Below are 13,191 nucleotides of genomic sequence, written 5' to 3' on the forward strand. Positions count from 1 at the left end.
ATATTTGTTTCATTTTTTTGTTCTGTCACTATGGGAACAGAGTCTGTGAAAAATACTTAGGGACAAAACTATTTAATGAGCCCTCAAGAGTCCTATTCTAGAAATAGAATTACTCTAGAGGAATTGAATTGACACAACACTAAGGAAATAAATTATGGGACAAACTTAATCTAACTTGATGTCTGACCAAAATGGGGCAGTCGTTTATGATTGAGGATATCCTTTTTGACTTGCTTTAAATCAGCATTTAGTCAACTGAGTACCATCCAGATAGAGTGGAATGTAACTCTTAAAATTCCAAGTCAGATGGCAAAAATATCGCTTTCTTTTTTTCCTTTACAACTTCCTTGTAAAGTTGAAATATTATGGCCAAATTCATCATTTTATCTGAATTAGCTTGCATATATTATTTATCAGCCATCATATCAGATGTTGTCATTCATGAAAGCCTGTGCATTTGTATAGAATACCTTGTCTTCGTGGATAAAACTTTTCGTTTCCATCAAGTATTTTGCAATCATCAAGGCCATTTAACTATTGTTAGTAGTCATAGATCTTAAAGCTGTTTGGTATTTCTTTTCTTTTTAAAACTATTCTCAGTCTCTGCTCTGATTATATTTATTTCAAATAAAAATACCTATTTATTTTTGTGACTCTATATTTAAAAGTTTAAATGTTTTATTTACATGCCCGTGGGTAAGATGATGCATAGCCTTCTCCAGTCTGGCATCTTGTAGTTATATTGGTAAAGCTACTGTATGGTATTAATACTTTGGGAGAATGCCAGGCATGAAAAGGCTGAATCGAGTCTTCCTTCATCTTACTTTCATATGGGCATATAAATTGAAATCTTACAAATAGTAGCAATAAAATACATAGCAAAGAGGGAGTAGTTACCATGTTCTTTACAAAAAGTTAACTTCTCTATGCTGACATGATAGTGAAAAAGATCAGCTGCTCGCTTAAAAGTGAAAATCAACTTGTGATTATTATGACTCACTGCAGACAGTGGGTTAGGACGCTGAGCTTGTCGATCAGATGGTCGGCAGTTTGGCGGGTCGAATCCCGAGTGCCGCGTAACAGAGTGAGCGCCTGTTACTTGTCCCAGCTTCTGCCAACCTAGCAGTTCAAAAGCACATAAAAAATGCAAGTAGAAAAATAGGGACCACTACGGTGGGAAGGTAACAGCGTTTCGTGCGCCTTTGGCGTCTAGTCATGCCGGCCACATGACCACGGAGACGTCCTTGGACAAGCGCTGGCTCTTCGGCTTTGAAACGGAGATGAGCACCGGCCCCTAGAGTCGGAAACGACTAGCACGCATGTGCGGGGGAACCTTTACCTTTTACAGACAGCAAGGTTATTTTAAAATGTTTTCACCCATTATTCTGTTTCTGCAGAAAGCCAAACCATTTATTTCACTATGCGTGATCAAAGCTGATCTATATTGTAATTTTATTAAATAGTAGGAAAAAAAGGCAAAATGAATGAACTCTAAATGGGAAGGCTAGGCCAACCAAACCCAAATCCCTCAGTGTGGATGAGAATTACATTTAAATGTATACGTATGAACAATTTGACAGCTTTATGTGTGAACAGTTTGAGAAAACTAGACAAAAATGGCCAATTTCAATTACTCAAACTGTATTAATGGCTTTTCTGCATTCTTTTTCCAGTACTTCAAAGGGACCTTAGGTTTACAATTGGGAGATTCGGCCCTATTCATCAATGGACTGCATATAGATCTAGATACACAGGATATATTTAGGTATGAACTCTTCAGAATGTTCCTTCTTGCTTACAGTTCAGTATAATAATTCTAAAATGCTATAGAACATCAGTACCCATGTTTTAAAATTTAATGTGATCTGATTTGTGATTTTTCTAGCTTATTTGATGTCCTGAGGAATGAAGCTCGTGTTATGGAAGGGTTGCATAGTTTAGGAATTGTCGGGCATTCCATGCACAATGTGCTGAAGTTGAACATCCAGCCATCTGACTCTGACTATGCTGTAGATATCAGAAGCAGCGCAATTTCAGTAAGTATATGCTCTGTCTACATTATGGTGATGTGATAATTCTAATGGAATTGCTAGAACTACAATAAATTCTTTGTGCAGTGAATTTGCACTTTAGCAAAGAAGCCCCAAGAGTGGGCAACGTTTTCAGCAAAAAGTTTGCTCTGTGGAATATTAAGACAGAAATACTGGGAAGATAATGCTGTATTGCAACATTACAGTATTATATATGCAATGGTATATAGTCACACCTAACATTTTCATTTAATATCTGCTGCATTTCATTATTTCATTTAAGTGGAATCTCTAAACATGGTATTTAGGTAAGTGACAAAATTTAGCTCACCTTTCTCTGACTTAATATCTTCCAATAATATTGACCTATAATGGCCATGCTAATGGGAATATGGAGTTGTGCTTAATGGATCTGCTTAGAAAGGCTAATCTTAATCTTGGGAATTTGTTCTTTTTTAGTGGATCAATAATCTTGAAGTTGACAGCAGATACAATTCCTGGCCTTCCAGTGTCCAGGAACTGCTTCGTCCTACTTTTCCTGGTGTGATCCGACAAATAAGAAAAAACTTCCATAATTTTGTGAGTAATATTAGTTTACACTAATTGTATTCTAAATACCCAAGATAAGATGGGTTTATATTTGCTTATTTTTTGCCTTCTAATAGTGCATTTGAATAGGGACGCGGTGGCTCAGTGGGTTAGGACGCTGAGCTTGTCGATCGGAAGGTCGGCAGTTTGGCGGGTCGAATCCCGAGTGCCGCGTAGCAGAGTGAGCGCCTGTTACTCGTCCCAGCTTCTGCCCACCTAGCAGTTCGAAAGCATGTAAAAATGCAAGTAGAAAAATAGGGACCACTACGGTGGGAAGGTAACAGCGTTCCGTGCGCCTTTGGCGTCTAGTCATGCCGGCCACATGACCACGGAGATGTCCTCGGACAAGCGCTGGCTCTTCGGCTATGAAACGGAGATGAGCACCGGCCCCTAGAGTCGGAAACGACTAGCACACATGTGCGGGGGAACCTTTACCTTTACCTTAGTGCATTTGAATTAGATACTGGAATATTTCAGTTTTATTCTGTATATTCATTGTGCTCTTGAGGCTTATTATAATTTTAAAAGATGACATTCTTTCATGAATCATCTAGCAAATTTGAGGGAACAGTGCACCCAATATTAACTTACCATATTTTTCCGTGTATAAGACGCTATTTTTTCCTGCAAACACCCTGTTCAAAAATCTGGTGTGTCTTGTACAAGTGCAGCCTCTTACACATGAAAAAATAATGGTAACCTCCGCAGCCCAGGGCATGCCTGTGTGAGTTTTTTACATGCCGCTGCCATACCGCTTGATGCAGGTGTCAAGCCCCTGTGGGCTTGCCACTAACGGGAGGGGGCAAGATCATCAGATGGCAGTGTCCGGAGGCAGCGGATGGGACCAGCAGCATGGATGGCAGCGACAGCCCTTTCCCTCCCTCATATCTGTATGCTGGCCAGGGACCCTGTGGAACACAGCTGCAAGGCCGTCCTGCTCGATAAAGTGGCCGGCCGAACTTCTGGATTTACTGGCTCAGCTGTTCTGCGCTCCGCCGAACAGTTGATCAACGCAGAGAAACGGCAGGGAGTTTGAAAACCTGCCTTTGCTTCCCTTTCCTTGTTGTCATGCCGGTGCTCACGCCAGTTTGTTTACCAGGGTCGGAAGGCTGCTGCTGTGAACTGACTATGCATGCTCATCGTGTCGGATGCTGGTTAGGTGGGTGGGGGTGGTGGGGCCGGCCGGGAGGCATCTATTTAGAGCGCTGGGAGGCGGTTGCTTCCAGCGCTGACTGTTTGCTGTAAGCTTGGAACTCACATGCCAGAGCGTCTTATACAAGGGTGCGTCTTATACACGGAAAAATATGGTATGAAGTTGGATAAAACAAATGTCTGCATTTGTTTATTTGCTTGTATGAAATATTTAGCTAAAAGGAGAAAATGTGTATTCTTCTGCATTTAGTTAATTACACCTTTCTTACTAAACTAGGAAGTATAGTTAGTAACTGCAGTGTTATATTATCTCATTTTAATTCTATCCAGAGTTCATTGCTCTAGCTGTCAGAACAAATCCTTGTTTACAAGGAACAGTACAAGTTTCCAATGTCCAATTTCCCTGTTAGCCATGTGGAGAAAGAAGAGTATATAAATTTAGAAGGAAATTGTTGTTCATGCCATGGATTTGTACATTGCTTTAATTTGACCCTTGGACCTGCATGCTAAAGATCTAATTATTAGACAACTGAAGCCCTAATTTAGAAAGCTTTGGAATTTGGCCACACTGGGACACAACTGAATATTAGGCAAACCTGTTTTAAATGTTAATATATTTTGGTTTATTTGCTTTCGCTAGACCTAATTGTACACTGTACTCTTTCAGAAGTATGGAATGAAATTCATATTCATAATTTTGTTATACTTTCAGGTGCTTCTCCTAAATCCATCCCATGAGAGTTCAGCAGAATTGCTAGGTGTGGCTGAAATGTTCCTGTCTAACCATATACCACTGAGGTAAAATTGCGGCTTTTTTCATTCAGAACTTTTATGTTTATTTTTGAAGCTGAATAATATTCTCATCTATTCCGTTTTTGATCCCAAGAAAAGAAAACATTTCAGCATGTTGAAAGTCTCATTAGTATTTATGCAATCTTCCCACATCCTTTTCCTAGCCATCTGGGAAATATGAAATAGAACCCTTTTGAGTTTGTTGACAAATGAGAATTATATATATATTCTGATACTGATTTTAGAACTCTTGTGCATGCTCCTGACTGTTTATTTAGTACCGAAGACAGACGTCGTCGTTTCCTTCAGTAAGAGTTAAAATTAACCTTAAAACATTTTCCCATGCCTCACTATTTCTTTGTGTTGCTTTTGTTATTGTACTAGCACATGATTTGGTCTGTCTACAAAGGTATCAATCATATTTAAGGTAAACTAGATTTTATTCCAAACTCAAGATTTCAATATTAATTTGATGAGAGTTCCAAATTTTAGCTATGTATAACTTTCAGAGTACTTAACATATTTGATAACAGCAGACATTAAGTGATTTGTTTATGCTTGGTTGATCCCTAATCATTCCCATTCTCTTGATTGATGTTAAGGAACGGACAGAATTTGCATCTACCGAAATGATGGACGTTGCCATTTAGTCATGTAGCAATAGTGTTCATGCTTTCAATTCTTGATTATGATTTAATCCTTTTTTTAAAATAGGATTGGTCTGGTCTTTGTAGTTGATAATTCTGAAGATGTTGATGGGTTGCAGGATGCTGGAGTTGCTCTTCTTAGGGCATATAATTATATGGCAGAGGAAGTAGATACGAATTATGCATTTCAGACAATTATATCTGTGAGTAATCTGTCCCATATTAATGTAAATATATGTCAATTATTGTAACCCTTGGTTGTGATGATGAGAAGAGACACCCAAGTTATCTCTTTAGTATTATTGGGCTTGTTTGTTTATTTCTTATAATCAAATTTATATGGCTGCCCACCTCACAGATCGTGATTCTGAGTAGTGTACAACAATCTTAAAGAGTTAAAGTCAATTTGTTCCTAAAGCCTATTTGTTTCTGAAAGGACTTCCTTCTGAAAAGGCAAAGCATCTTTCTTTATTCTTCAGGATAAACTAGACTGCCTATGATTTCTCTAAGAAAAAGAGATGTAATACTACCCAGTGCATCTTCATTTCTCCTCCTCATTCTGTAATTACACTGATACCAGTGAAGGATATACCTTTCAAAAAATCTGTTAAAATTTCTCTGTCTCTTTCAGTTTCCATTCTCTTTCTTCTTTCCTTCATTGCCATTATATCTATGCTATGAGGTTAGCTATCTCTTGGACAAGAATCATATGTATTATACAGAAGGGAATATTTCGATCTCTCCTAACTTTAATGGTGTTTATTTTCACAAATGATTACCTTCTAGAAACACAATTAAATTAAATTAACTCTGCTATCTCTTTATGAGATCATACTAGACACTTCCTTCAGGGAAAAGTCAGAAGATGGAAAAAATGTTTTATCAATAAAAACTTGTAAGAATTATAACAAGAAAGTGTTTAATGCATTTAATATATTTATGTGTGTCGTGTGATACACTAATTTTGATGGTTAAACAACTTTCCAATAAATCAGATAATAAAGGTATTGTGTTCCTATACAAAATGCCGAACATGTTTATGAGATTAAAAAGATAAAATAGTCCTACAATGTAATAATAATATATATTACTGGGTGTGGGGGAGTGAGTAAAAAACTAAGCATTAGCATCATGGCCAGTTTTGAACTATTTGAGGAAGAGAAAAAGTGATGCCAACTAGGTGTTCCAGGAGAGATATTTCAGTAATCGTCTGAAGATTGTGTATTTCACATTTCCCTTTATAGATGTATAATAAAGTGAATGCGGGAGAAAAACTGAAGGTGGAACATGTGGTTAGTGTTCTTGAAAAACAGTATCCTTATGTAGAAGTAAACAGCATCTTAGGAATTGATTCTGCCTATGATCAGAATAGGAAGGTAAGGAATTCATATTATTATTACTATTTATACTTTTTAACATCAGTATATAAAAGCATACATATGGATAGTTTAGATGTATATGAAAAGAAAATTACTTTTATATGCCTGTGGTAGCATCAAAAATGAAAGTTAGTTAAATAACTTCCTGTGTGGGAAATAAAGTATAGGTATTTAGTGAATATTATATATTCATTTAATTATTATAATCAGATGGAATAAGAAGTAAGCAGTACAATTATCTTCTTTCATTACTGAAGTTGGAAAGCCATTGTGATGAGTTAATAGTATGCATGGTACTTGAGACCAATGTTCCCCAAATGTATGCCACCCCCTCCGATATGTTGGTATTATCCATGATAATTGGGAATTCTTAAAATAGTAGTCCCATGACACCTGGAAGGCATTAGGTAGGAGAGGTCTGGGCTTTGAACTTTAGGGGAATTATTTTAAAAGTTTATTTTGTTTATTATATAGCGGTAGATCAGTGCTTTTCAGACTTGCCAACTTTAAGATATGTCGACTTCAACTATCAGAATTCTCCAACTAGCATTTCAACACATTTCTATACATGATACTTGAGCAGAGAATTATTTTATAAAATATCTGTTAATTATATAAGGACCTACTAATTCAATTGACTATCTAGTTTACATATAGAATATTTGTTCCAGATGTTTGCATTTAAATTAGATTAAATGGATAAATAATACTGCATAAAGTAAGGATATTGTACTATGTTGGTAAGTTTATTCATAAAACCTATTAATGGAGTATGTAGTAATAGAAAATAGGAAAGTCATTGTACTTTGTCTTCTGTGTATTTCAGGAAGGATATAGTTACTATGAGCAGACTGGTGTTGGTCCTCTACCCATTGTGCTTTTTAATGGAATGCCATTTCAAAAAGAACAACTGGATCCAGATGAACTAGAAACAGTAACTATGCATAAAATCTTAGAAACTACTAGCTATTTCCAAAGAGCTGTGTACCTGGTAAGTTAAATTTCTGATTATCAGGACTTCAAAAAATTCATTGAATGTTTTTGTGTTACAGCTTATTTTGTGTTTCTTAAAGAGCTTTAGATCTAGATTTGTCAAACAATCTTTATTGTGCTACCAAATATTTTTAAATGGAGCATATACAATATACAGTATATCAAAAATTAGTTTTTAACTTAATATGTATTGATTTTATGGGCATGATGTTTAATTGGTTTTTAATGGTTTTTTAATTTTTGTATCTGATTTTTATTGTGTATTGCCCTGTTCACCACCCTGAGTCCTTCGGGAGAAGGGCGGTATAGAAATCAAATTATTAAATTAAATTAAATTAAAAGTAGTTAATGTGATATGAGTTAAGCTATTACAGAAATAAAACAGCATTTTAGTCGATGTACAAAAATAACATGGTGGCAACTTTACAATAGTGGAATACAATATGTAAACGATTTTTAATTTTTTTAAAAAACTGATTTTTTTTATTATTCTGATTTCCCAAATAATTCCAGCATTTTGATTTTGATCTGTGTTTCAGGGTGAATTGTCCAATGATCAGGATGTAGTTGAATATATCATGAGCCAACCCAATGTTGTTCCAAGAATCAACTCTCGGATATTGATGTCTGACAGAGAATATCTAGATTTAACTGCAAATAGTAAGGCCAATAAAAAGCATTTCTAATAAACATGATTTGGAACGCAACAAAAAAAATCATTGTGTCATGTAGTGTTCATAAGCCTGCTCCTCCTCTCCCAGTTCTAGTTTAATCATAAGGAGGCAACTGAACGCATAACCCTTCTTTGTAAACCAATTGCAATTGTTCCTTTATTCTGAAAACAAGATATTGATTAGCTTACACTATAGAAAACCCAGGATCAGAAACCCTGATTTATTGTTTAAACTAACTGTAGTTTGTCATAGTAGTTTGAAATAACAAACAGGTGCTATTTTAAAACAAAAACAATATTTCCAAACTCTTATTGTAGCCATAGTAGGTGAAGAGAAGAAGATATGTATGATTTGAGAGGAATTTAATATTTAGCAACGATACCAATACTTGAACTGGGGGATCATCTAGGCTCTCTGAGCTTGGTTGTTTTCTTGCAGATGTTTCATTATCTAACTAGGCCAGGGGTAGGCAACCTTGACTCTTTTATGACTTGTGGACTTCAACTCCCAGAATTCCTAAGCCAGCCATTGCTGGCTCAGGAATTCTGGGAGTTGAAGTCCACGAGTCATAAAAGAGCCAAGGTTGCCTACCCCTGAACTAGGCAATATCATATGTGCTAGAAGGAGTAAGGTTTTGTCTCTGTTTATATACAAGTGGCTTACCCTGTCAGTGTTGGGGAGGAGTGTTCTTGGTGATGCCTTGATTAGGCTGTTGTTTATTATTAGCTTGTTTGTCTGAGTTAGTATCCTACTCCCTTAAAGTGCTGATGATGTTATCTAGTTGGGTAATGAAATGTCTGCAAGAAAACAACCAAGCTTAGAGAGCATCACATTTGGACCTAGGATCTTGACCAAGTTGTTACAAGGACTCCACTTCTTGAACCTCATTGAAACCGTATTATAAATGGGTGAACGGATAGATTGAAAACAGTAGAGAGTAACTTGTAAAGGGAACAGAAAATAGAGTGGAAGTATGTGTTGTATATTTGTTTGTCTGCCCTGATGCAGTATTATGTAAACATGTACAATCTTTTGCCTGTCAAGGAATGTATTATTAAAATATTTTTTTTCAAGACTCAGGAGATAAGATTTCTTTTAAAAAATATTTTTTATCAAAGAAGTTTTCAACAGAATACCTCCTCAAATATGTACGGGATGCAAAAAGTTCCTTCGTACATATCTAAAAATGTTTAAATGCACACACGGGGTTTTTTATTTATTTATTTCCTACATGAAAGTCTTCATATCAGCAACAGGATATCACACAACCTTCAAAAGCAGCTCTGGGAATTTGAGAAGAAATTAAAAGAAAGCAGAGGGTAGAAATATTTTTATGAATAATTGTCAATTCCACTTGTATCGCAATGATTGCAGAATGTAAATCCTTTCACATTTGAGGAGGTGTGTTTGCATAAAATGCATACTGTACAAAGATGATTATAATTTTGCCAGATCTATAAAATCAAACATTAAAATGTTGATATGACCATCTTTGTGCTTATAAGTGGTTTGTTGATAAGGTGTCTCATTTATTCTAGTTGCTCATGTTAAGTTAGACATTTCTATTCTTGAGAATAATCACAATTGGGTTTTTTTCCTAGATAATTTCTATGTGGATGATTATGCTAGATTTAGTACCTTGGATTCCAAGGACAAGACAGCTGCTATAGCCAACAGCATGACTTACCTAACTAAAAAAGGTATCATTATGAATTCTTTCTTTGTCTTTGGGTATTGCATCTGATGAAGAAAATACTTATACCATATTATGCACAGTTGTCCTTTGTTGAAAAAACTAATGAAGCATTAAAAGTTTTCTGGTGACTCTTTATGCTAGTTTAAAACATATTTCCCTCTCAGTCTTAGTACATAACCACTTTCATTTACATTTAGTAGTCTGTGGAGCAGAATATAAAAAGTCAACCTGTTATAATCTGTTTATAAATAATGTAATTATTACATTAAACAATCCAAATAATTTAGGGGGGAAAAAGTTTCCATTGCAAGGTGAAATTATTTTCCTCTGTCCTTTTGTCTGCTCTACCAGGGCTCCCCAAACCCTGGTCTGTGGACCACTACCAATCGCAGCCCAAACCAGGCCACACAAGTGGTGGGTGAGCACGCAAGTGCACAAAGCTCCATTTGCACAAGTGGCAGGTGTGCACACAAAACCATTCCTTCCCCCCTCTGCCATCGCTGCTCATGGTCCATGGAGCCTGGAAGGTTGGGGACCACTGTGCTATACTATACTATACTATTTTTTTATGTGCAACACATAATTTCCTGTCACTTCTTTGCTGCTCTGCTGTTATACATTTGTGTCTGTAAACCCTGTGGTCAACTGCCAACTCTGTTTATCAATAAGTGTTGAATTTTATCTCTGTTACCCATGTTGGTTGCAGTCATTGCAATGTGAAACTGAAAAATGAGGAATTCTGGGGAACCAATGCACATATAGTAATTTTATGCTAGATAAGCTTAGCAGTTCTTCAGAACAAATCCAGACTTCTTAAACTGACTCTGTTCATATTCTGCAATAAACCATTGCATGTTTTAAGCATGATATGCTGATTAAGCTAAAATGGCTGAGTTCACAGATTGTGCTAGGCTAAAATATAGTTTGGATTTTGTGTGAATGTAATCATTTAAATTGTGAATAATATTGTAATATTATGTGTTAATAAACCAGTGCAAGTAATTGTGATTCATAGCCTAGGATAATATATAAATCTTACCAGTTATTACAGTTATGGCACCTACTTCTCAGAGTAGCTGATGGGCAAACGTTTTGCATAATAGAAATTATTTTATTGTTTATTGCTGCTATATGACTTCCTTTCCTTTCCTTTCCTTTCCTTTCCTTTCCTTTCCTTTCCTTTCCTTTCCTTTCCTTTCCTTTCCTTTCCTTTCCTTTCCGTAATATAATATTTGATAATTTACATTGATATTTGTATCTGAGATGTTTCTGATTTAATTCTGTTTCCTACATCACCTTGAACATTTGAGGAAAGGTAGTAAAGAAATTCAATAATTCAGTTAAATTAATATGCCCATCCAGATTTTTAAATATCTATGGAGATTTTCAGTCATTCAGGTCATAGTTATCCCAAAGATGTTTTTTCATGAGGCAACTGGACTTTCTTGTTTTTTTAAAAAAAAAAACACGTTTTGCTTCTCATCCAAGAAGCTTCTTCAGCTCTGACCGGATGGTGGGGAATGGAAAGATTTATACTCCTGCAGACAGCTTTCATTTGCATTCTTTTAGTGATAATTGTTAATGGAAGTTTATCTGTGTCTTCAGGGTCACCTGAGTAGTGCAAATGGCTGTGGAGCCTTCTTGGAACTGTTGAAAGGATTATATTGTAGACTAGAGGTAGATGATGTCGTATCCCTTTGTTGAGAGACGGCTGTTTAATTTTGACATAGATGGCCTCTTTGACCCCTCTTTCAAACCAGCCATTCTGTCTGTGCAAAACGTGAAGTTTGCGGTCTTCGAAAGAGTGGCCTTTGTGTTTTAAGTGCAGATGGACTCCTGACTCTTGTCCTGATGGGTTTGTTCTCCTGTGTTGTGCCATACATTGTTGTTCCGTTTCCCCCAATGTAGATCTGTACATTGGGGAAACAAAACAACAACTTCATAAACACTAAAATAATGCAAATGAACAGCTCTCTGCAGGAGTATAAATCTTCCCATTCCCCCCCCCCTCATCCAGTCAGAGCTGAAGAAGCTTCTTGGATGAAAAGCGAAACATCTTCAAAGAAACACAAAGTCCAGTTGCCTCGTGAAAAAAGCATCTTTGAGATCCAGATTTTTAACTAGCAACTATATTAAAAACATTTCATCCAATGTCTAGGGGACAACATTTAAATTATGGGGTATCCTGAACTTTCTCTTTTTCTCTCTTATTCTATTATTTTTACTCCTTGAATGAGTTTTAGTAATGGAAGTTTGAAAATATAGATGAGAACTGGGGAGTTGTTACTCCAAAATGTTGTCTTACTTCTGCGGTAGAAACGAGCTTAGGCCAATAATCTCTCTGTTTTATTTATGGAAGGAATAGTTCAAGTTTAATTAAAGGAGTAAGACACCTCTTTAGACATGATGGGACTGTATTTTTGGAGGGGTAGCTAGTCTCATCCAATAGAGCATGAAATTGACTGGCTAGCTTCAGATTAGGTTTCATTACAGAAATTATTTTAGTCACATCAGTGAGTCAACCTTGCTAAAACAGTGGACCATCCCTATGTATGATTTTGTTCCTCTCAAAGACTTTTACAGTAATATCAAATATGGTGGCTAGTTATACCTCTGAAAGCCTCTAGTACGGTGGGCTGCAGATTCCACGCTAGATAATTGTTTAATAGAAGAACACCTGAAGCAAGAAGCTTCTTTTAACATTAGGGATAAACATTCCTGCAAATTGTGGCCAATATTTCTGGCAAAGGAAAGGCAACAATTTTGTTTGCTTTCTTTGGGAGAAAAGGGCAGTTTAGGCTACTGTCTTTCTTCCTACTGAAGGAGAAAAATAATTTTAGTAAAAGGAGTTCAGAAGTGCATCTAAAAAAAACCAGACCTTAGAAGTCAGATGGTGCTGCTAGGGAGGTGTATGTGGAATTCGAGGTGACAAGAACCTGATAGATAATTGTAAAGAAAGAAATATGAAATGTCAACCTGATTTCAGATCAGATATGATACAGCTTTGAGATACGGAGGTTTATTTTCCATTTGCTAGTAACAAAGTCATTCTTAGTTGATTTGCATTTGAGTTGGTTATAAGTGTACTATATGCCCTACAATGGCTGTTGGATATTTAATGAGGTCAATTCTGTCAACTAATTTTATGTTTTTCCACTCTTTCCTGTTTTACTTTTGTCAGGAATGTCCTCCAAGGAAATTTATGGTAATGACCTTGAGTGTTTGTTTTTCTCTCTCTCA

The 13,191-nt window shown here is 36.2% G+C and overlaps 1 protein-coding gene across 3 annotated transcripts in view; it reads left to right on the forward strand.

Annotated features, from left to right (window-relative positions):
- Positions 1-13,191, forward strand: part of UGGT1 (UDP-glucose glycoprotein glucosyltransferase 1) — a 55,083-nt gene that overhangs the window by 15,937 nt on the left and 25,955 nt on the right. For 2 of the 3 annotated variants that reach the window (XM_081329852.1, XM_081329853.1), the window contains exons 12-21: positions 1,674-1,765; positions 1,886-2,036; positions 2,490-2,609; positions 4,483-4,568; positions 5,277-5,412; positions 6,454-6,585; positions 7,415-7,579; positions 8,121-8,241; positions 9,857-9,955; positions 13,133-13,156. In XM_081329852.1, coding sequence (XP_081185978.1) covers positions 1,674-1,765; positions 1,886-2,036; positions 2,490-2,609; positions 4,483-4,568; positions 5,277-5,412; positions 6,454-6,585; positions 7,415-7,579; positions 8,121-8,241; positions 9,857-9,955; positions 13,133-13,156 — 1,126 coding nt within the window. The remainder of the gene's footprint in view (positions 1-1,673; positions 1,766-1,885; positions 2,037-2,489; positions 2,610-4,482; positions 4,569-5,276; positions 5,413-6,453; positions 6,586-7,414; positions 7,580-8,120; positions 8,242-9,856; positions 9,956-13,132; positions 13,157-13,191) is intronic. The other variant, XM_081329854.1, reaches the window with a different exon arrangement.

This window comes from Vipera berus (genome assembly GCF_964194415.1).
Source record: "Vipera berus genome assembly, chromosome: 5".
Classification (NCBI taxonomy): Eukaryota; Metazoa; Chordata; class Lepidosauria; order Squamata; family Viperidae; genus Vipera; species Vipera berus.